Source organism: Suncus etruscus, chromosome 3 (genome assembly GCF_024139225.1).
Source record: "Suncus etruscus isolate mSunEtr1 chromosome 3, mSunEtr1.pri.cur, whole genome shotgun sequence".
Taxonomy (NCBI): domain Eukaryota; kingdom Metazoa; phylum Chordata; class Mammalia; order Eulipotyphla; family Soricidae; genus Suncus; species Suncus etruscus.
The window spans coordinates 2,707,321-2,731,235 of NC_064850.1; the positions used below are offsets into that span (position 1 = coordinate 2,707,321).

A 23,915-nucleotide genomic window follows, 5' to 3' on the forward strand; every position below is an offset into this window, starting at 1 on the left:
CACATAACTTATGGTTTTGGGGCTGATATCGAGGTCTTTAATCCATTTGGATTTTACCTTCGTACATGATGTTAGCTGGGGGTCTAAGTTCAATTTTTTGCAAGTGGCTATCCAATTGTGCCAACACCACTTGTTGAAGAGGCTTTCCCTGCTCCATTTAGGATTTCCTGCTCCTTTATCAAAAATTAGGTGGTTGTATGTCTGGGGAACATTTTCTGAGTATTCAAGCCTATTCCACTTATCTGAGGACCTATCCTTATTCCAATACCATGCTGTTTTGATAACTGTTGCTTTGTAGTACAGTTTAAAGTTGGGGAAAGTAATTCCTCCCATATTCTTTTTCCCAATGACTGCTTTAGCTATTCGAGGGTGTTTATTGTTCCAAATGAATTTCAAAAGTGTCTGATCCACTTCTTTGAAGAATGTCATGGGTATCTTTAGAGGGATGGCATTAAATCTGTATAATGCCTTGGGGAGTATTGCCATTTTGATGATGTTAATCCTGCCAATCCATGAGCAGGGTATGCGTTTCCATTTCCGTGTGTCCTCTCTTATTTCTTGGAGCAGAGTTTTATAGTTTTCTTTGTATAGGTCCTTCACATATTTAGTCAAGTTGATTCCAAGATATTTGAGTTTGTGTGGCACTATTGTGAATGGGGTTGTTTTCTTAATGTCCATTTCATCCTTATTACTATTGGTGTATAGAAAGGCCATTGATTTTTGTGTGTTAATTTTGTAGCCTGCCACCTTGCTATATGAGTCTATTGTTTCTAGAAGCTTTTTGATAGAGTCTTTAGGGTTTTCTAAGTAGAGTATCATGTCATCTGCAAACAGTGAGAGCTTGACTTCTTCCTTTCCTATCTGGATTCCCTTGATATCCTTTTCTTGCCTAATCGCTATAGCAAGTACTTCCAGTGCTATGTTGAATAGGAGTGGTGAGAGAGGACAGCCTTGTCTTGTGCCAGAATTTAGAGGGAAGGCTTTCAGTTTTTCTCCATTGAGGATAATATTTGCCACTGGCTTGTGGTAGATGGCCTTCACTATATTGAGAAAGGTTCCCTCCATTCCCATCTTGCTGAGAGTTTTGATCAAGAATGGGTGTTGGACCTTATCAAATGCTTTCTCTGCATCTATTGATATGATCATGTGGTTTTTATTTTTCTTGTTATTGATGTTGTGTATTATGTTGATAGATTTACGGATGTTAAACCAGCCTTGCATTCCTGGGATGAAACCTACTTGATCGTAGTGGATGATCTTCTTAACGAGGCATTGAATCCTATTTGCCAGGATTTTGTTGAGGATCTTTGCATCTGCATTCATCAGTGATATTGGTCTGTAATTTTCTTTTTTGGTAGCGTCTCTGTCTGGTTTAGGTATCAAGGTGATGTTGGCTTCATAAAAGCTATTTGGGAGTGTTTCTGTTTGTTCAATTTCATGAAAGAGTCTTGCCAAGATTGGCAGTAGTTCCTCTTGGAAAGTTTGATAGAATTCATTAGTGAATCCATCTGGACCTGGGCTTTTGTTTTTCGGCAGACATTTGATTACTGTTTTAATTTCATCAATGGTGATGGGGGTGTTTAGATATGCTACATCCTCTTCCTTCAACCGTGGAAGATTATAAGAGTCCAAGAATTTATCCATTTCTTCCAGGTTCTCATTTTTAGTGGCGTAGAGTTTTTCAAAGTAGTTTCTGATTACCCTTTGAATCTCTGTCATATCAGTAGTGATCTCTCCTTTTTCATTCCTGATACGAGTTATCAAGTTTCTCTCTTTCTCTCTTTCTTTGTTAGGTTTGCCAGTGGTCTATCAATCTTGTTTATTTTTTCAAAGAACCAACTTCTGCTTTCGTTGATCTTTCGGATTGTTTTTTGAGTTTCTACTTCGTTGATTTCTGCTCTCAGCTTTGTTATTTCCTTCTGTCTTCCTATTCTTGGGTCCTTTTGTTGAGCATTTTCTAGTTCTATTAGCTGTGTCATTAAGCTACTCAGGTAAGCTCCTTCTTCCTTCCTGATGTGTGCTTGCAAAGCTATAAATTTTCCTCTCAGTACTGCTTTTGCTGTGTCCCATAAGTTCTGAGAGTTTGTGTCTTTATTGTCATTTGTTTCCAGGAACCTTTTGATTTCCTCCTTGATTTCATCTCGGACCCACTGGTTATTGAGCATGAGGCTGTTTAACTTCCAGGTGTTAAAGTGTTTCTTCTGAGTCCCTTTGGAGTTCACAAATAATTTCAGAGCCTTGTGGTCAGCGAAGGTAGTCTGCAAAATTTCTATCTTCTTGATCTTATGGAGGTATGTTTTATGTGCCAGCATGTAGTCTATCCTGGAGAATGTCCCATGTACATTGGAGAAGAATGTGTATCCAGGTTTCTGGGGATGGAGTGTCCTATATATATCCACTAGGCCTCTTTCTTCCATTTCTCTCCTCAGGTCTAGTATATTCTTGTTGGGTTTCAGTCTGGTTGACCTATCCAGTGTTGACAAAGCCGTGTTAAGGTCCCCACAATTATTGTGTTGTTGTTGATATTATTTTTCAGATTTGTCAACAGTTGTATTAAATATTTTGCTGGCCCCTCATTCGGTGCATATATGTTTAGGAGAGTGAATTCTTCCTGCTCTATGTATCCCTTGATTAATATAAAATGTCCATCTTTGTCCCTTACAACCTTCCTGAGTATAAAGTTTGCATTATCTGATATTAGTATGGCCACTCCAGCTTTTTTATGGGTGTTGTTTGCTTGGATAATTTTTCTCCAGCCTTTTATTTTGAGTCTATGTTTGTTCTGACTATTCACGTGCGTTTCTTGTAGGCAGCAGAAGGTTGGATTGAGTTTTTTGATCCATTTAGCCACTCTGTGTCTCTTAACTGGTGCATTTAGTCCATTGACGTTGAGAGAAAGAATTGTCCTGGGATTTAACGCCATCTTTATTTCAAAATTTGGTGTGTCTTTTGGGTAGTCTTGTCTTAGATTAGGTCTTTCAGTTTTTCTCTTAGGACTGGTTTTGTGTCTGTGAAGTTTCTGAGCTGGTTTTTGTCTGTGAAGCCATGTATTTTTCCGTCAAACCAGAAAGTGAGTTTTGCTGGGTATAGTATTCTGGGTGAAGCATTCATTTCATTCAGTCTTGTCACAATATCCCACCACTGCTTTCTGGCATTGAGTGTTTCTGGTGACAGGTCTGCTGTAAATCTCAGGGAAGCTTGCTTGAACGTGATTTCCCCTTTTGATCTTGCTGTTTTCAGAATTCTGTCTCTATCTGTGGGATTTGTCATTGTGACTAGGATGTGTCTTGGGGTGGTTTTTCTGGGGTCTCTTTTGGTTGGTACTCTTCGGGCATGCAGGATTTGATCACATATATTCTTTAGCTCTGGAAGTTTCTCTTTAATGATGTTCTTGACCATTGATTCTTCCTGGAAATTTTCTTCCTGGGTCTCTGGGACTCCAATGATTCTTAAGTTGTTTCTGTTGATCTTATCATAGACTTCTATTTTCATCTGTTCCCATTCTTTGACTAATTTTTCCATTGTCTGCTCATTTGCTTTAAGTTTTTTGTCCAATCTCTCCTGCTGTATGGAATTGTTATGTATCTCATCTTCCACAGCACCAAGTCTATTCTCAGCTTCTGATACCCTGTCCCAGAGCTTATCCATTTTGTCATTCACTTCGTTTACTGACTTTTTCAGTCCTGTTAGTTGACATGTTATTTCAGTTTGGAGTTTTGTGATTTCTGTCTTCATATTTTCTTGGTTCTTATTGGTGTTCTGTTCAACTCGATCCATGGTTCCTTGGAAGTCTTTGAGCATCTTCCATATTGCTAGTCTAAAGTCCTTATCTGAGAGGTTGATTAGTTGGTTGGTCATTATCTGGTCCTCAGAATTGTCGTCTTCATTCTCTATGTTTGATGCTGGCCTGCGTTGTTTCCCCATTGTCACACTTGTATTGTGGGTTTTTCTACGTGTTGTGGTGGTATTCATTGTCTATATGATGCAGGCAGCACACTCCTCTGGCTCCTCCCTTTCTGGATGGGCTGACTTGCCTCTAAGGGAGGGGAGTCCTCCGTGGATGAAGCCTCACACTGGGTCAAATCTTAGGCCCGAGCATGCAACAGAGAAGACAGTCCAGATAGAAATGTTTGCTTCTGTGATATAGCGCCGTTCTTAGTGTGATTTTTCCTTCTTGTTGCAATGGTGTTCTTTCCTTAGAAAGAGTGCATGGCCGCTCCGCTTTGCTACGCGGCCGTGCTCCGCTGGAGCCTCTTTTTGCCCCACTCGCAAGAGTTTCACGCAAGAGGACAGTAGACAGACATAGACAGGTCACACTCACAGTTTTTCACAGTTGGGCCCCACTGGGCCGGTGTACTTTCACGGATTTTCCCTGCCTGGTGTCACACACAGGGAGCCGGCTTTTGCAAAGCTTAGCCGGTTTTCATGCTCTGTAGTCCCTCCCTGACATTGGGCAAATTAATTGCTTCATGCCACCAGTGTCCATACATAAAACAAGCTTAACTGTTTATAGTTAAGCCTTCCTAAGATTTTAAAGTGTAGATGTTTTCAGGACTCCAGATAGTACAGTAAGAAGAAGTACTTGAACACTTCTGACCTGGGATCAATCCCCAGCACCACAAGGCAGGGTATTTTCTTCTTTATTTTTTATTTGTGTGTATTTGGGCGGTGGTATTTAGGCCACACCCAGAAGTACTCAGGAATACTTCTAGCTTTGCTCTCAGAAATTGTTTCTGGAAGGCCAGGAGGACCATATGCAATGCCAGGAATCAAATCTTGGTTGGCTATATGCAAACCAAACCCCCTACCCACTGTGCTATAGCTCTGGCCTCGACATTTCCCTTTTATGCTATTAGAGCACCTAGAATATTACTGAGAATGCTGTGGCCTCTGACCCATAATTCATCCACTCAGAATAACATTGAAAACTTTATCCAGGAGGAAACTTGAGGGGGGGAACAACTTTTGGGGGGGTGCATTAAGGTAGTGTGCAGCTCTCACAAACTGAGCATATTGCCTCTGTGACCCAATGCTGTCCTCCACCCAGAAATACCCAAAGATGGGTATCAGAAAGAGAACCAGAGGGCTCCTGCTGACCTGTTTCATCCTGGGATCAAGCCATCACTTGCTATCTCATGGGGAGGCATGTTCCATCCATTAAGATCACCTCCAGTCAAATCCTTCTCACCTTGACAAAGAAGTTTCTAGACTACTACACCATGAGTCACACTATGGTCTCTGTCTCAATGCTGCCTTTGACTGCCTTTGGACTGATGTGAGTAGCTCAAGTTTTTTGGTCTTCTTTTGTACATAGAATCTTTTGCACATAGAATTCCATGGGCTTGGAAAGGATCTATGCTCTTCCAGAGCATCTGTGTTCTCTAAAAACATAAGTAATAAAACAAGCTACACATCTATTGCTTTACTATGTAATGTGGACTGTGTGCTGCAGTTCCAGATGGAGATCTTATTCTTTCCCTAAGGGCTCTACTTCCTTCCCTTCATCACATTAATAGCCACATAGTCACCAATTGCTGAGTTCTGGGGATACAGTATCCTTATTTTACAGTTGAAGGGGAAAAAAGTATTTATATCATGAAACTTGCCCACTGTCACATTTTGTGACAGGTTAGGAGCGGAAAGTGGTCAGGAGACTTTGGTCTCCAAAGCGATAAAACCATGCGACCCCATGTTGTCCTCGAGTGAAATAAAAGAACCAGAGTTGATCTGGTTCATGATACTGCTCATGTTACAACATTCCAACAGCGCCCCCTTCTCCGGATTGTCTGACCACCAGTTATTTGTTTTAAATTTCAGAACCCTAGCCCCAGAAGTGACTGAGAGATTATTTTATACATCTCTGTCCTTCCTTCCTTCCTTCCTTCCTTCCTTCCTTCCTTCCTTCCTTCCTTCCTTCCTTCCTTCCTTCCTTGCTGATTAGATTGGCCTCCTCACATCTCTGAACAAAATCCCTTTGTTCAACTCTCTTCAATTAAATTGTTTTCAGTTAACCATTTCTTTCCTGCCAGACCCCAGGATGAAGCAGAAACTTAATTTCTTGGTCAAGTTAGCACAGCTAAATGTAGTAAAACTGAGATTAGGAGTCTTGTCAGTTTGACTACAGTATTCGCATTTAAATCACTATTACTAGGTTCAAGAACAAAGTAGGGGGCTAATGAGATAGTACAGCTGGTAAGGTTCTTGTCTTGCCTCTGGCTGACCTGGACTCTATCCTTGGTAACATATATGGTTCCCTGAGTGCAGAGCTAAGAGTAAACCTTGAACACCCACCAAAAATAAATAAATAAAAGGTATTGAAAAAAAAATAAGACTCCACATTGAATGTAAATAAAAAATGGCCAAACCTAACTATCCCGCCCAAAGTCAATGACAATAGAATCAAGAGACCCAAACAACAACAAGATATACACAAAATACACCTGTTACACTGCAGTCCAGTGGCTAAAGGTGGAGGTCTTGGATGCAAACTGGGAACTATGATGGAGGGAGGTCAACACTGGGAGTGGGAATGACTCTAATTCACTGTCACATATACCTTAAATGTGACTGTGAAAAGACTTGGAATTCACATTAGTTTCAATAAAAATCATTTTTAAAAAATTTCAATGAGAAGGAATGCCCTCTATCCTTTCCCAGATGTTCTTCTTCAAGGAAAATATGTCAAGGCTGTATCCTAAGACTCACTGTCTCCCTTGTGCTGCCTAAGTTATCCCAATTTTCCCAGAAGACACAGAGCCATAGAGAATGACCTCTCCAAAGACACAAGAGGTAAATTGAGTTAATCTGGACATGTTCTCCTATTGCCAATTGTGATCAGCCAAACTAAATCCACCTTATGTGGATGAGAGGACAGCAAGCTGCCAATGTTTCTGCTGCTTCTACCCTAAACCACACTCTACAGAAGCCCCAAACACCCAGAGACTTTGGTGGATTCCGTTTTATCCCTAATATGGACTTCAGCTTCATTTGGAATACTTTTTTTTACTGCAGTCACAGTTCAAGCCATGGCCAGGTAAAAACTGGATAATGTTTTAGGTCACATTCATCCAAATATGAAAGAGTCCTATGACTTGATTTTCCTAAGCACTCTTTTCTCTGAAGCAACAAAAGTCGTTCCAGTTAGGCACTGAACATGCTGATCTTTAAGAGATTAGGATGCTCTAGTGTTACGAATTCTCACTCGTTGATTCTCTCCACACAAAACTCAATTTTCCACTATTTCTTGACACCACATATGGTTTCTTGAGCTTCAACAAAAGGTTTCACGATTCTCTTCCCCTTCTCTGCCTTTTTCTCCTATAAAAAAATAAAAAGCAAGTGATTTTGTCTTCTTTGTTATATGATTTCTGCATCTTCTTCAATGCAGAGCACTTTTTCATTACATTAAATTCATTCATTTATTATCATTACTAAAGCCACCTCTGTAAGAAAAAATTCTGGAAGCAATTGCTACATCTGTACTCAGATAATTCTCTAAAAAGGTACTGCAGCGTATTAGTGAGAATGGCCTACACCCAAAAGTCTAAAAATAGCCAGTCTTGGTGATGGTTTGGTTAAAAAACAAAAGGAATTCACATATTCACTGTTGATGGGGATATAATCTATGGAAAACAGCGTGAAAGTGTTTCAAAAAATTAGAGTTCACATATGAAACTCCTTAGCATCCATCTCAAAAATACAAAACCACTCCTTTGAAAAGATGTGTTCATGCCTATGTTCATAACTGTTCGCTTTACAACAGTGAGGACCTAGAAACACCAAGTGTTGAACAATGAATGAATAACGAATGAAGCTTAGTTATATACATAATGGCTTATTACTTGGCTGTAAGAAAAAAATACTACATTTTACTAAAACATGGATGAAAATAAAGTATGCCATGTTATACAAAATGAGTCAGGAGGACAAAAACTGAATGAACTCACTCATACATAAAGTATAAAGAAACAAAATCAAGGGAGTGGCTGGAGCAATAGCACAGCAGCAGGGCATTTGCCTTGCATGTGGCCAACCTGGAATGGACCTATTGATGCCTAGCATCCTAAATGGTCTCCCCCCTACCCCCAAGCCTGCAAGGATTGATTTCTGAGTGCAGAGCCAGGAGGAACTCCTGGGTTCTGCCTTGTGTGGCCAAAAAAATCAAAAAAGAAAAGAAAAGAAAATCAAAGGAATAGCAATGACCAGATAAAACAAACCAGAGACTGCCAGCAGAACAAGGGGTATGGGAGAAAGAAGGCTTGCTGAGAAGAGACCTAAGACAGAATTGGATGGTTATTGACACTTTGGTGGAGGGTGATACAATACTATGATATGCCTAAAAGATAAAATATTATAACTGTCGTTAATCATAACTCAGTTGAATTAGTAAAGATAAAATTGTCACCTCCATGATTCATTGCTGCCCCTGCCTTTACAAACTAGAAGGAAAGGTACATATAATTTCACTACAAGAAAAGAGGTAATTATGCAAATTAAATCAATCAAAGCCCCATACAAGCAGGTAGATATTAAAGAAGCAGGACCCATAGGGTCAGAGTACAGGGGTACAGGGGGAGGGCACTTGTCTTACTGACACAGCTGACCTGGGTTAAAAGGTGCCATCTCCCTCTTTCCTTTCATTCATTCCTTATTTTTCTTTCTTTCTTTACTTCTTGCTTCCTTTCTTCCATCTTTCTTTACTTCTTCTATCCTTTCTTTTTCTTTTTTCCTTCCTGTCTTCCTTTCTTCATAAAGAGTATGGTAGAGTGGGGAGGTTGGCCACATATGAGGGTGTCCAGGGACTTTTCCTGGCTCTGCACTCGGAAATTACCTCTGGCAATACAGTAGGAACTTGCAGTGAGAAGAATCCAACCGGGGTCAGCTACTTCTAAGGCCAGCACCTTAACTACTATGCTCTCTCTCAGACATAAATTGTAAACAAGGGTATATGGCACCTAATCCAGGCCTATTAAAGAAGGTCTTGTGCACAAAGAGCCCAAGCTGGGAGGTTCTAAAATTCTAATGTACATCAGGTTTAGAGGCACAATGCTAGAATTTGGGGGTCTATGCAAATGGGCAGTATTACAACAATGTTGTTTCCTCCCCAGCTTGCTGTGGAACATGAATGGTCTTTTCTTCTTGTCAGGAAGGGAGGAGTTTCAACAATTTCTAGTTTATGAAGTCTTCTAAGTGATTCTCGTGTATACTAACTTGTAAGAACTAGTGTTGTCAGATATGTTATGAAGGAAACTTTCTCACAGGGTTTTATTTTAATATTTTAACTGATTTTTTTAAGCACCGTGGTTACAAAATTGTTCATGTTTTAAGTCATATAGTGCACCCTTCCCATTACCATCACCAGTGCTAATGTCTCCCATTTCCTTCTCATCCCCCATCTCACCCACCCCTGCCTTTCTCTAAGGCAGGCAAATTGCTTCTCTCTCCATCTCTCTCTCTTTCTCTCTCTCTCCCCCTCCCAGATATTTTGAATAGTTTTGTATCCCCCCCCAAATGTCCAAACCCTCAGACTCTCTTTACTCACCTGAAGAGTAAAAGTACTACTTAGAGTGTTTCTACCTGTTCCCCCATCCCCTGTCCTTTGCTATTCCCAAGATCAGTTCTCTCACTAGACAAAGTCGGAGCCTTATAACCCACTTCATGCCAGCACACTGTTTCCCTAAGATGCCACAATCACCATGCTACCAATGATGTGCATGTGTTCGTCATCCTCTCCCCACCAAAATGTGAGATCATGAAGTAAGGACCACATCAATCTTATCTTCTGGTTCCTCAAAACTTAACAGTGTGCTCAGAATAGTCAGAACTGACCAACAGAACTTTCTGTGATGATGAAATATCACCTCTTTACTGTGTCTCCAAAAGAGTACTATAAACACAAGTAACTATTTAGGTGCTTAATATAAGGCTAATATTACAGAAAGTGAATTTTGAGTTTTAATTTGATTTCATTTCAAATCTGTATGTAGCTAGTTCCTACCCATACTGAATAATACAGCTTTAGACACGAAAAAATTAAGTGCATCAATATATCCCTTGTCAAAATTATTAAACTATTATATAATTTTTCAACTGATTGATTTTCAAATAACTTTACTTTCATTTATACAACTGCATTGCCTGCCCAAAATTTTGCTTTCCACTCTAGATAAGTGTCATCTTCTCTGTTTCAATAAATTTCTTTCCATCCTACACAACATCCTGAAAGGATTTTTTTTGCTGAGATAGGCAAAGAAAATACATGTTCAATTAACCACGAAAATAAAAATTAGTCCTATAAGAATTTAGGGGTGGAAAGAGCACAAGGCAGAATCAGAGATGTATCTTTACTGGATTCTGCTCACAGGTCCAGTAAGGCTAGATAGAATTTGTGAGGGTGGAAGAACTAGGTCTTTTGTTTGACAGAAGGAATAAGCTACGATGGCACAAAAGAATATAATAGAGAGTATTAGAAAGCAGAGAAATCATACAGGAAGTAAAGGAGTTGCCATTCTTATGGCCACTTCAACTGAAACTCTGATTCGAATTCCAGCACTGCACTAGTCTCCCAGGCACCATGTGGAATCACTCCTGAGCACAAAACTAGGAGTAGTCCCCAGATACAGCCCCTCCCCGGAAAGAAGACAAAAAAAATTTATGTATTTTGGAGGTTTTTTGTTTATTTTTTAATAATATCTTTTTTGGGGGGTCACACCTGGCAGCGCTCAGGGGTTACTCCTGGCTCCATGCTCAGAAATCGCCCCTGGCAGGCTCAGGGGACCATATGGGATGCCGGGATTCGAACCACCGTCCTTCTGCAAGCAAAGCAAACACTCTACCTCCATGCTATCTCTCTGGCCCCTACAAACATGCTTGTAGTTGGGTTTCAGTCTTAAAAAGAACACCCCCCTCCTTCACCAGTGCAACTTTCCCACCACCAATGCCTCCATCTCCATCTCCCCCATCCCCTGCTTGTCCTCGAGACAGGCATACATTCTATTTCTCTCACTCACTACCACTGTTGTGATAGTTGTTGGTGTAATTTCTCCAACTGCACTCACCACTCTTTGTGGTAAGCTTCATATCATGGTTCATCCTTCCAACCCTCATCTCCATTGCTTTAAATTTTAATTGTTTGAATCTTAAAAGTCTTCCTTATCTACAAAAAGAAAAAGTGTCCATTTTGCAGAACTAAATATGTCAAATGCTTGTCATACAGAACATGTTACTTCCCTTTCATGGCCCAAAAATATAATGCCGGAGAGAAATTCTATCTACTAGGAAAAAAACTCTCGCTCTTAATCTGCATTCACTGTATTTTTGAACAAAAGTCAGCCTTCAACTAAAAACTTGTCTAAACCCTATTTTACTTTTTCCTTTCTTAAAGATTTTTATGTATGTAAGACTTTGGGGAATAGGCATCATTATCTTGTTAGTACTATATGGTTTGACATACTGTAAAAATCTCCTTTATAAGATGTACTATAATATATACACAGCCCAAATTTCATTTTTTTAAATAAAGAGCTGGGCTAAAAATGAGATCTGAGGATGCTTCTAGCTCTAAAACTGCTAGATTCCTCTGGTTTCGGAGTTTCTAACAAGGAAGTATGTGGCCTAAATGTGTCACCTTCATTATTAGAGATATCACAGGCCTAAATTGGGCTCTGATGTCCTGAAATACTCCTTCAGTTTAATCACAATTCCTGTCCTTGCTCTATACTCCCAACTTGTGTGCTTTTTCTCTTTCATGGTCTAGGTTCTCCCCAAAACAAAGGCTAAGACAAACTCTTAAATACAGGAATATTTTCAGGGGAATTTTTGAGGGGGCCACACGCAGTAGTACTCGGGGATCATTCCCACCTAGGAATCCCTTAGGCTCAGGAGATTATCTGAGATTCTGGGGATCAAACTTGGGTCAGTTGCATGCAAAGTAAGCACTTTTCTTCCTGCACTATTGCTCCAACACCCTATTTTCAGATTTTTTTGTTTGTTGTTTTGGTTTTGATTTTTGGTATGGCCTCAGCAAACAGAAACAAAGATGCATTAAGTCAAACACTCTCTGGTCACTAGCTCTCACTTCTTAAGGATTCTTGAGGAGTTTTTTTAATTGTAACTCAAAACTCTCTGCTTTGCAAAGGAAAACGTAAGCATGGATCTAAGTCCTCAACCCCACTGGCCGAGGTGGCCTTACCAGTGTCAACTTGTGAGTGGAAGCAAGACTGAGCTTGAGTATTGATTTTATTCTGATGTGCCCAATATTTATTCAGGGTTTTCTCACCTTTATTCATCCCATATGCCTGACATTACTAGTCATGTTATGCTCATGTTATGCTATATTCCTCCAATTCCATTAAAGTTGCAACAAATTTCATAATTTATCTTTTCCAATGAGTACTTTTGTGTCTTAGGAGTAAATAAAGACAAAGAAGTGGAATCACTAGTTCACCTAGAAACTCTATTTTTTGTGTTTTGTTTTGTTTTTGGGCCACACTCATTTGATGCTCAGGGGTTACTCCTGGCTTGGGGGACCATATGGGACGCGGGGGGATCGAACCGTGGTCCGTCCTACACTAGTGCTTGCAAAGCAGACACCTTACCTCTAGTGTCACCTCTCTGGCCCCTAGAAACTCTATTTTTACTTTTCTTTTTTTATTATTTTTTTATTAAAAACTATGTGAATTACAAGTCTTTCACAGTTGTATTTTGGGTACATAGTGACTGACTGAGGGCCATTTTCATCCCCAGTGTTGACCTCCCTCCTCCATAGTTCCCAGCATGCATCCCAAACCTCCACCCTTAGCCCCCTGGACTGCTAGTGTAATGGGTTCCTTTTGTGGGTCTCTTGATTCTACTGTCATTAACTTTGGTTTGGGTATTTAGAAATCTCCATACTGTCTTCCACAGGAGTTAACCCAGGCAACAATTCCACCAGCAGTAGATGAGTCTTTTTTTTTTTACCACATTCCTGCCAAAACAAGTTGTTTCCAGTCTTTTTGATATGTGCCATTCTCACTGATGTAAGATGATATCTCATTGTCCTTTTGATTTGGATTTCCCTAATAATAAGTATTCCCTCATATACCTGCTTGCCATCTGTTTTCTTCAGAAAAATGTCTATGCATCTCCCGTCCCCATTTTTTTGAAAGGGGTTATTGCGGATTTTTGTTGTAGATCTTTGCAAATGCTTTGCATATCTGGATCTTAGCCCTTCATCTAAAATGATGTTCAAGTATTGTCACCTATTGAGTAGGGTGCCTTTTAATTTTTTAATTTTAGCCCATGTTTCTTGTCTTTAGCCAACAGAAGTTTTTTTGATGATGTCACATTCTGTTATCTTTGATAATGAAACCATATTGAAAACACCGTTGAGATTCAAATTCTGAAGGATTCTGCCTTTATTTTCTTCATTGTATTTTATGGATTCTGGTCTAATTTTAAATTCCTTTTATATCTTTGAATTGGCTTTTAAATGCAGGGTGTAAAGTGTGAAGTTTGGCTTTATAAAACTACTTTTAAGTGTTTGAATAAACTTATTTACAAGTAAACAAGCTTTTACTCATAAGAGTAAAAAATGTTTACAAATAAAAACCCATCATCATAAAAGGAAATCAAATAAAAAACTGCAATATTATTATTTATTTTATAAAATTGGCAAGGATTAGGGCCCAGAGAGATAGCAAAGCGGTGTTTGCCTTGCAAGCAGCCAATCCAGGACCAAAGGTGGTTGGTTCGAATCCCGGTGTCCCATAGGGTCCCCCGTGCCTGCCAGGAGCTATTTCTGAGCAGACAGCCAGAAGTAACCCCTGAGCATCGCCAGGTATGGCCCAAAAAGACCAAAAAAAAAAATTGGCAAGGATTAAGTAGTAAGGCAATGGTGTGTCCAAGGGTATAGAGAAATAGTCTGTTTTGTTCACTAGAGTCACTGGTCTTTAAGGGTCAGTTTAGCAATATTTACAATGGCAAGTACAAAAACCTTTTGACCAAGTATTCCATTATTGGGAACCTGAGGAATAGAAATATAGGTAGGGCAGCCAGATCCACTAGATTCACTCTATTCTTGAAAGAGATGTAAACTAAGCCATGAAAAATTATGGGTACACCACCAGACAGCCAAAAGCTGGCTATCCCTGAGGAGAGGGTAAGCCAAGATCCAGCCCTACCAAAGCCGTGTGTGTTGCACCCATCACTCACAATTGTCACTTCACCAATGTGTCTTCTTCACCACTACTCTATGTCTCTCTGCAGAGACACCAATTTGACCAAAACTCCAGGTATGTCAGTAATTGGACTGACATTAGCCGTACATTTTGGGAGTCTGTGGAAACTCTCCCAACTTCTCATACTTCAGAAAGTCCTGGAAGCCAAAAACACGCCCCACAAAAACTACATTGTCAGCAATAGGGCTTGAAAATCATATTTTTTAAATTCTGTCATTCCTGTAGAAACTCACCAATTCAGATACACTGTGTATCCAATGTATATCTGAAGCCACCGAATGTTCAGAAACCAAAGAAGTAACAGAATGATCAACTAGCAACAAGAGCTTCCTGACAATCATCGTGAAATACAATAATTTTCACATTTTTGTTGTTGTACTTTCTTTCTTCCCCCCTCTCCTCCTTCCCCTTCCTCCTCCTCCTCACCTTGAACATAAGTGGAAATAAGTGTCGAAACTCCTAGTGGTGATTCAGCCAGTTTAGCTGTACTAATTCCATCTTAATCATATCTAAAAAACACTTTATAAACAAGAGTTTTCTTTCACATTACAGAAACAACTTTTATGATAAAGATTAGAGCTAGTAGGATGCTTGCCTTTCATGCACCAACTCTAATTCAAGCCCTAATACCGCATATGGTCCTCCAAACCCCACCAGGAGTGATGCCTGAGTACAGAGAATGACAAGTAAACCCTGAGCACCTTTGCATATGGTCTAAAAAAAATAAAAATAAAAACTTAAGATAAAGTACATAGGTCTTAATCGTATGCCTTATTTGATTTTTGTGTTATTCTGAAAGAACTTTGAAAGCTTATAAGCTAATAAAGATACAAAATCCTGGGTCAAGTGAATGCCTAAGCTTTGTTAACCTTATTTTTTTGTTGTTGTTTTTTTGGGCCACACCCATTTGATGCTCAGGGGTTACTCCTGGCTAAGCGCTCAGAAATTGCCCCTGGCTTGGGGGGACCATATGGGACGCCGGAGGATCTAATTGTGGTCCTTCCTTGGCTAGCGCTTGCAAAGCAGACACCTTACCTCTAGCGCCACCTCGCCGGCCCCTTTGTTAACCATTTTTAATGGCATTTAATTTGCTAATACACAGGGCTAAAACAATAAAAGTGTCATTTAGTGAAAAGTCACAGCTGTACTCCCCTTCACGTCCAGGCTTTACAATCAATGGAATGGAGAGGCTGAAGAATTTATCCAGCAGTGGACAGAATGTCTTATATGTATGCGACTAATTTCCCTCCCTGGCACCACCAAAAAAGAATATGAATGGAGACGTTGGATGAAGAGCGTCCAGTGGAGAACTCAAGAACTGCATTGTGAAAAGCTATATTTTTCTTTTTAACAATGACAGAAGACGATAGACAAACAAGTAGATATTTTCATATCTGACTTTAGCCAAAGTGAAATAAAATACAGAAAATTTATATGTACCATTTTAATAAATAACACATGATGCTAATTAGATTGAAGAAAATTGATCTGAATGAATTTTTAATCAATTTAGGTCATTACAATAGGTGTTTTTTTGTAAGCCTGGTGTTTCTCACAATTCTAATATTATCTATGCTCATGTATCTAATTATACAAGCTTACGGTGCTCATTTTCATTACAAAGGTAAAGAAAGAAAAATATTATCTAATCTCTCGAGGCACAATTATTTGACATTTCTTTGCTGTGTTTTCACATCTAAGTAAGGAAATGCTTTGGACAAAACACTGGAGATAAGCGGACAATCATGGACAAGCAAATACCAAATAAATCTTAATCACAAATAAAAGAGTTGTTCATTCAAATACAACTTCAGAACTGTCTAAAGCTCCTTTTCTTCTCTTTATTCCTTTTTAAATAACCACAAAAAATTATAGCTACAGAAAGGGAACATAACAGGTAAACTATAATATTGATTATATGTAAAAAATACATGTATAACATAACCATAAATACACAGAGGGAAAATTAGAAAAATATAGACCAAAATGCTAACAATAGGAATCTCCAAGGGTAGGAGTAAAATGATCGTTATATTCTTATGCTTGACCACATTTTTTCAACTTTACATTGTCACACAAAGCCCTCCAGGACCAGCCTACATTGATATGCAATTTTGAAAAACTTGCTTTATTTTTTTATATGTTTTGGATGATAAACTACTGAATGATTGTCCACAGAACCATGCAAGGCCACAGATCCTCAGCACTGGGACATGAATTCTGCATTGTTCATAAGGTTCTCCAAATGAACCTCCAAATCTACACTTCAAAAGGCCTGAAGCCATTCACATGCAAATCTGAACATTATCCTCAGAGAAATTCACTCTGAGAGAGGTTTTTTATTTGTTTTTAAGTAAAAAAACGACAGTGAAAGGTGGAAAGTGGAGCTTCGATGTAAGCAGTCAAAAGGAATAAACTTGCAGTTATGTTAAACACCCAGAATGTCATATATGGCGTAACTATAGTCAGCTCTGCTATATGGTACATTTAAAAATTGCTAAGAGAGGGGCCATAATGATAGCACAGCGGTAGGGTATTTGCCTTGCACGTGGCTGACCCTGAACGGACCTTGTTTCGATCCCGGCATCCCATATGGTCCCCCCGAGCCTGCCAGGAGCGATTTCTGAGTGCAGAGCCAGGAGTAAGCCCTGAACACCACTGGGTGTGACACAAAAACAAAAACATAAAAAGTTGCTAAGAGAATAGCTCCCAAGAGTTCTCATCACAAAGAAAAATATTGTAACTAATAAGGGAATAAATACTTAGTAAGTTTATTGTGGTGACAATTTCACTCTATATGCCTACTGATTCCTTATATAGTATTTCTCATAATTACATAGAATTGTCAACTCAGTCTCAATAAAGCTGAAAATAGTGGGCCAAAGTGATAGTATAATGGGTAGGGATTTTTGCCTTGCATACATTAATTAGATTAGGGTTCCATCCCCAGCACCATCCTACTAAGAGTGCTCCAGAGCACTGGGAGTAAATCATGACTACCACTGGTTATGGCTCAAATACAGAAAAAAATAGGCTTTAAAGCACATTCCTAAGGATAACAGGTATCAATTGCTTCTAAATAGTAATGAATAATTTCATTTCCTAGAAAAGGAAGATGCAGAACTGTGTTTCCATTGAACTTATTTCTAAGAATAAGAAACTCTTGTGCTAGTCTTTGCGAATCAAGTGGATCCTCAGATACTAAATGCTAACCCATACTTAGAGCTCAACCAAAATAATAACCTGAAGATATGTGGAAGATTTCTCCCAGATATCTACATTTTATTATATTTAAATTTACTTTTTGACATATACAAAGAATGACTACATCGTCATCTCCACTTTGTAGTAAGTAGAAGCTTCCTCCATGTTTTGGGAAGAAATTCAAGTTGTGTTTCTCAGGTTTTCAGCTGTGGGATGATACAGAGTTGGTCTTCAAAACACAGACCAATGACCTCTTTGACATCCAGTGGCTCTTCCAAATACCCTGATTCTGCATAATTTATACCAGTCTTTCCCCTCATTTCTACATCTAACCAACCCCAAAGTTCCTACTGCTCCCCAATCCATCCAAGCATCTCCAAAACCTATCTTCCCCTCCACATTCACTCTTGCAGCATTGGTCGAGGACATGGTTACCTCTTAGCTGCCTGCTACACCTAATTCTGACCCATGTTCCTCACTTGGCTTTAATCTTGCTAATTCAGTTTTCCTATAAACTCTGCCCTGATAATATCATTTCTCAGTCTAACACCTTTCCACAACGTTTAGTTACAAAAAATAAAGTACTAATTCCTTGATATGACTTAATGAGGATCAGCCTCATTTTTTCCTGCTGCACATTCCCCAAAAACTCAACCCCAGTATTACTCCCAGAGTATACCCAGCACCCCATTTATATACTTAGCTGCTAAATTTCCCAAAATCTAGCTCGTTGGCTAATGCACAAAGCGTTCCCTTAACTGGAGTACTCTGCCCACTCTCTAATACCTAATCATCAAGTTAATCTCCGGTGTGAAATTACTGACTCTGAACAAACATTCCCCAATCTAGGCATAATTAGACCCTCCATTTCTAGATCCCATAATGCCCCAGTGAAGTGGTCCACTGGCTTCTGTCCCACCAGTTCACAAGTTCCTTCTTGCCATAAACTGTGTCTCAATAGCCTTATTAGCCCAGCACCAACTTCTTGAAACAAAATTGTTCTGATATAAATACTGAGACAGCCAAAAGCTACTTTCTCTTGGTTTATCAGAAAGGAAATTTCTAGTCTACCTCACTCCCCTTGACTCAGAACTTTGACATTTGATCAGCTCAATTACAGAACCATTTCAGATTTCTTCTTTTGTCTCTCACACAAAAAAGGGCATAAAAGAAACTGACCTAAGATTTCTATCAAAATTCCTGTTTGGGAAATAGTGTTTGGGTCATCAGGTAACCAAACGTATCTCCATATTAGAACACTGTATATACATCCCTATTTTTGTCTGTTTGAGCATTAAAAAGTCTGAAACTACACAAACAGCATGGTTGTGTTGTAAACTATAAACATATTGGAAATGTGTTTCAAATGCTATTGACCCCTTCCTTTATTTCACTATAAATTAGGAAAATAAAAGATACCCAGGACAATGGTTAAGAAAAAGTGACCTGACCTAACACCAGGACCAGAACAAAAATATGATAAAGTATATCATCTGAGTATGCCTTGACAATTCCACATGCCCATTTCTCCCTAACTTCAGAATTGAAGGAAATAAAAATGGGGCATCCCACCACATTAACTCTTGTGTCCACTCAGCTTCTCCTTCATTTCATGTTTATCCTCTCCAAAAAGTTAGTCTTGAGCCTGATCTGGAAGCTGCAATCTCAAGGTGAACATTTCTACTCTGTTTTACAAATTATAAACAATTAACATTCTATTATTATTCCTGCAGCTTTTTGGAAGGAAAAATAGAAGATCTTTGCTTGACTAAGTAGATTTGAGACTTTTAGCCTCCATTTTTTTTAAAAAATTAGAACAAAGGAGCAGACAATTTTGCTCTTTCTTCTTTTTTTGCTGCTGTTCCCCAAAATAAATTCCCTTATCTTACTTCTTTATTCCTTCTTCCTTTTATCCCTCTTCCTTTCTCCATTTTTCCTATATGTAATAATAAAATATGAGCTTATGAATGAAAATTAGATATAGAATAAGAAATGTCAATACATTTTTAGTGCTAACAGCGGCTTACAAAATTAATGCTGTTTTTTTTTTCCTGCTTGTAGAACTTATACAACAGAATTTTTCCAGCTCAGTTGATTGCCAAAGCTAGTAATTATCAGAGCAAAGAGTTAACTGTTTCTCCTCAGTCCATTCCACCTTGTCAAGCCCCCAAAAAGGTATGGGAGGGTTAGGGGGAAGAGTGTTAATTGCATGAATAAGGGGCTTTTATTAAGCCATTATTCCCTAATCCTAGAAATATATGCAAAACCAATTAAATCTTACATTATTAAAAAAGAAATTTAACTGGACATAAATTGATTTAAAGTTAGCAAACACCAGGCCATACCAATAGTACAAGGTTGCTTGCCTTGCATACAACTGATCTGGATTCAAACCTCAACTGGTCTCCCAAGTCCTTGCAAGGGTGATTGTAAACAAAATTTCTATGCCGTATTCCCAATGCCAGTGACCTGGTCTGAAGCAGGGCCGTGCACATATTAATAAGTCAAGCCAGTCAGGAGAGATTCATGGAGTTGGGAGGCTTCTTGCCTCATGGTTTCTCTAGACCTGCCAAACTGACCTTTCTTTATTCTATCAGCTCAAATTCAACCAGGGAGGAGGGTCAAGTGAGAGATAAAAATTCCTAACCAGACAACATCTGACAGATGCCTGACAACAGATGAGTGACTAAAGAAACTGTGGTACATTTACACAATGGAATACTATGCAGCCATCAAGAAAAATGAAGTAATGAAAATTTTCCTATAAATGGACGGACATGGAAACTATTATGCTGAGTGAAATAAGTCAGAGAGAGAGAGAGAGATAGACATATAATAGTCTCACTCATCTGTCTGATTGAAGAAAAATAAAATACATTATTGTAATAACACCCAAAGACAATAGAGATGAGGACTGGAAGGACCAGCCAAGATATTAAGCTTACCACAAAAAGTGGTGAATGTAGTTAGAGAAATAACTACACTGAAAACTATCATGACAATGTTAGTGAGTGAGAGAAATAGAACACCTGTCTTAAATACAGGCAGGGAGTGAGGGAGGAAGAAGATGGGAGCCATTGATGGGAGGAAGGTTGCACTGGTGAAAAGGTGTGTTCTTTTTATGACTGAAACACAACTGCAAACATGTTTGTAATCATGGTGCTTATATAAATATATTAATTAAAAATTATTATCCAGGTGGACTTTTACAAGTCAAAGGGCTTGGTGAAAAGAAAGAGGGAGTGAAGTTGGGGAATGTCTTTGCCCTGGGCAAAAGCAAACTGTAAACTAACAGGTGATTCCTCTGCACAGAGCAGGAATAGTAGGTGCTGAGCACTGACACTATAACCCCCTTCAAAAACAAAGTAAAAAATGAGATTACCGGGCCCGGAGAGATAGCACAGCGGTGTTTGCCTTGCAAGCAGCTGATACGGGACCAAAGGTGGTTGGTTCGAATCCCGGTGTCCCATATGTTCCCCCGTGCCTGCCAGGAGCTATTTCTGAGCAGACAGCCAGGAGTGACCCCTGAGCAACGCCGGGTGTGGCCCAAAAATCCAAAAAAAAAAAAAATGAGATTACCAAATACCTTGCATCTCATCCTTTCCTCCTCTTTCTTGAAATTCGATTCCCACACACCACCCACACATCCTGTCTGTTCTCCTAGAGTCAGATGACTTTCCTAGAACAGACACAGAAAGTTTTGGGGACCAAAAAATGAATTTTGTGTGGTTTTATGGTCTTTTCTCATGATTATAGATCACATCACTTGCTTTCTTGTCCTCATTTGTCTTTACCATTTTTCAAGAAATGGTCCAGAAAGAACTTTGGTTTCCTCCAGCATGATATTATATTGTGGCATTTTATTTTTTGAATAATATCTTTCTTTAAGCACCCAAATTACAAGCATGTTTGTAGTTGGATTTTAGTCATTAAAGAACATCCCCCTTCACCAGTGTTACATTCCCATCACCAATGTATGTCATTTTAACTTCGACTTGTATTCTATTTCTTTTGTCTTCTACGCATAATTTTCCCTTGAACCCCTGCCTTCAAAAAAATCCTTAAAAGCTGGCATTTTTATCCATCTACTGTAATCCTATCTTTTCATCTTTCCCCATAGCCAAAACAAAGCCTATCTTGCCAAAAGGCCATGTAGTCAAATGTCTTTTTTGCTAGAAATTGATTGGGCTCCTGGTAGAAATGTAAATGATTCATGTCTATGAAAATGTTGTAGATGACATGAATTTTGCCCTTCTTGGATTTGGTTTGAAATATGGGGTTTATTGGGAATTCCACATAGAGGAACTCTCTGGAAGTGAACAAAGGGTTTACTTAAAGAGTTTCTGGAGCTCTGTTTTGCTCTATTTTCCTTTCCAATGTATTTATAACATTAAAGTTATGCCTTAAGTCTTTGCTTTTCAGGAAATAATCAAAAAAGACCCCACATTATGCAAAAAAATAAAAACCTCTTTTTTTTGGTTGAGGGGTCACACACAGTGCTCAGGGGTCCTTTTTGGTTCTGTGTGTAGGATTTACCCCTAAGTCATTCTAGGATTAAACCAGGAGTGACCATATGCAATGCCAGAGATCAAACCAGGATCAGTCAAAGCACCCATGTGCAAGAGAAGTACCTACCTGTACTATCTCTCCAGTCCTAAAACTACTTGAAATCCTTTCTAAAACTGCTTTCACCTAAGAGATTCAGGTACTTGAAGAAGATATTTCTGGAAGATTGCATCTCAGGCAAGTTTATGAGCTGAAGCCAAGGCTAAGGCATCGCTTAGGGAATCTGTTTCCCTGGGATACTAATTAACTCTAAATATTACATATAAATTAAGCCAGCAGCCACTGAAAAAAGAAACTATGAGAAGGGGAAAAAAGCTAAAGAGGTTTCGAAGCAAACTAGAGTCTTCTGGTTAGAGAAAAAGACATGGAGTCCTAGAGGTTCCTCTCCTTCACAACATTCTTCCCTTTTTCTAAAAACCTCTTCCCTTTTCTCTTTTATTCTCTTTTACCCACTGCAGCAGGAGTGATCAAAGTTTGTTCCCCCAATGACCTGCTTGCGCCCCTGTTTCTTTAATAGGGAAGAGGCTTTCAGATGAGCTGCTTTCCTAGCCCTTATTTCCAACTCATTTGGCCATAAGAACCCCACGTTCTTCCCTTGCAGAATCTGATCCAGTAGATCTTGGCTGTCTTAGGGCCTGGGAATCTGCCTGTTTATCAGGTGAGCCAGAGAGTTCCCTCCCTTCCCTCTAAGAATGAATCATAGCCCCTGCACCCTGCAGTGGGGAAGGTTTTGGCAATGAACTCTATAGCCATCTTCCCTCTTTCCAGAAAGCTGGCTTGTTTTGCTATTAAATGTTTTGTTTAGATTAGTGGGGTTTTTATTTTGCATATATAAATACACAAATCCCATTTTCTAAATAAACTCAGCACTTCTGATTTGGTGCTTCAAATCACTACAATACAATGACCAGCACCCCTTTTGTGGCAGCACCCCAACTCCAGGTATTGTTTAGTACATATCAACATTTTCTTTTTGGTTTGGGGGCCACAACCAGCGATGCTCAGGGCTTCTCCTGGCTCTGCACTCAGGAATCACTCCTGGCAATGTTGGGGGACTATATGGAGGCCAGAGATGGAATCCAGGTTGGCTGCATGCAAGGTAAGAATGCTACCTATTGTACTATCACATACAACATAGCAACATTTTTTTAATTCTCTGAGTAAGTTAAACCAACTACGGAAAACCATGTGTCAAGGAAAATGGCCAAAGCTAATATGCCAGCTGAGCCCTACAAAGAACCTACCTCTTAACTGCGATGTTTAAACATGTTTGCTACAGAATTCTACAGAGATATAAGTAAACTTTCGTCTTGAAAAGAACTGCAGAAAAATTTCCGTTGATATTTAAGTACAAGTATATATCATCTCCACAGCCCTCAAGAAAAATGAAAATGGGGGGCCGGCATGGTGGCACTAGAGGTAAGGTGTCTGCCTGCCAGCGCTAGCCTAGGACGGACCATGGTTCGATCCCCCGGCGTCCCATATGGTCCCCCAAGCCAGGAGTGACTTCTGAGCGCATAGCCAGGAGTAACCCCTGAGCGTCACCGGGTGTGGCCCCAAAAGAAAACCAAAGAAAAAAAAAAAAGAAAAATGAAAATGGGATTTACTATTTGTAACTTTATTATAGCATAGTTTGGACGTTCAATATATTAGTTGGGTCTTAATAATTCTACAATTTATAAAGAAGTTAACCCTATGCCATTCTTGAATCAAACCAGAAGGGACTTTATGCAATGCCAGAGATCAAACCAAGGTCAGTCAAAGCAGCCACATGCAAGAGAACTTCCTATTTGTTCTACCTCTCAGTCCTAAATTACTTTAAATATATTCTGGGGGAGGTGCAAAGTGATAGCACAGTTGTAGGACATTTGCCTTCACAAGGCCAACCTGGGAGTGACCCAGGTTCAATTCCCAGCATCCCATATGGTT

The 23,915-nt window shown here is 39.3% G+C and overlaps 1 protein-coding gene across 1 annotated transcript in view; it reads right to left on the reverse strand.

Annotated features, from left to right (window-relative positions):
* Positions 1-7,193: 7,193 nt before the first annotated feature.
* ARMH4 (armadillo like helical domain containing 4) overlaps positions 7,194-23,915 on the reverse strand; it is a 141,347-nt gene continuing 124,625 nt past the window's right edge. The window contains exon 7 of the mRNA XM_049770361.1: positions 7,194-7,317. Within this exon, the coding sequence (XP_049626318.1) occupies positions 7,237-7,317 (81 nt within the window). The 3' untranslated portion in view covers positions 7,194-7,236. The remainder of the gene's footprint in view (positions 7,318-23,915) is intronic.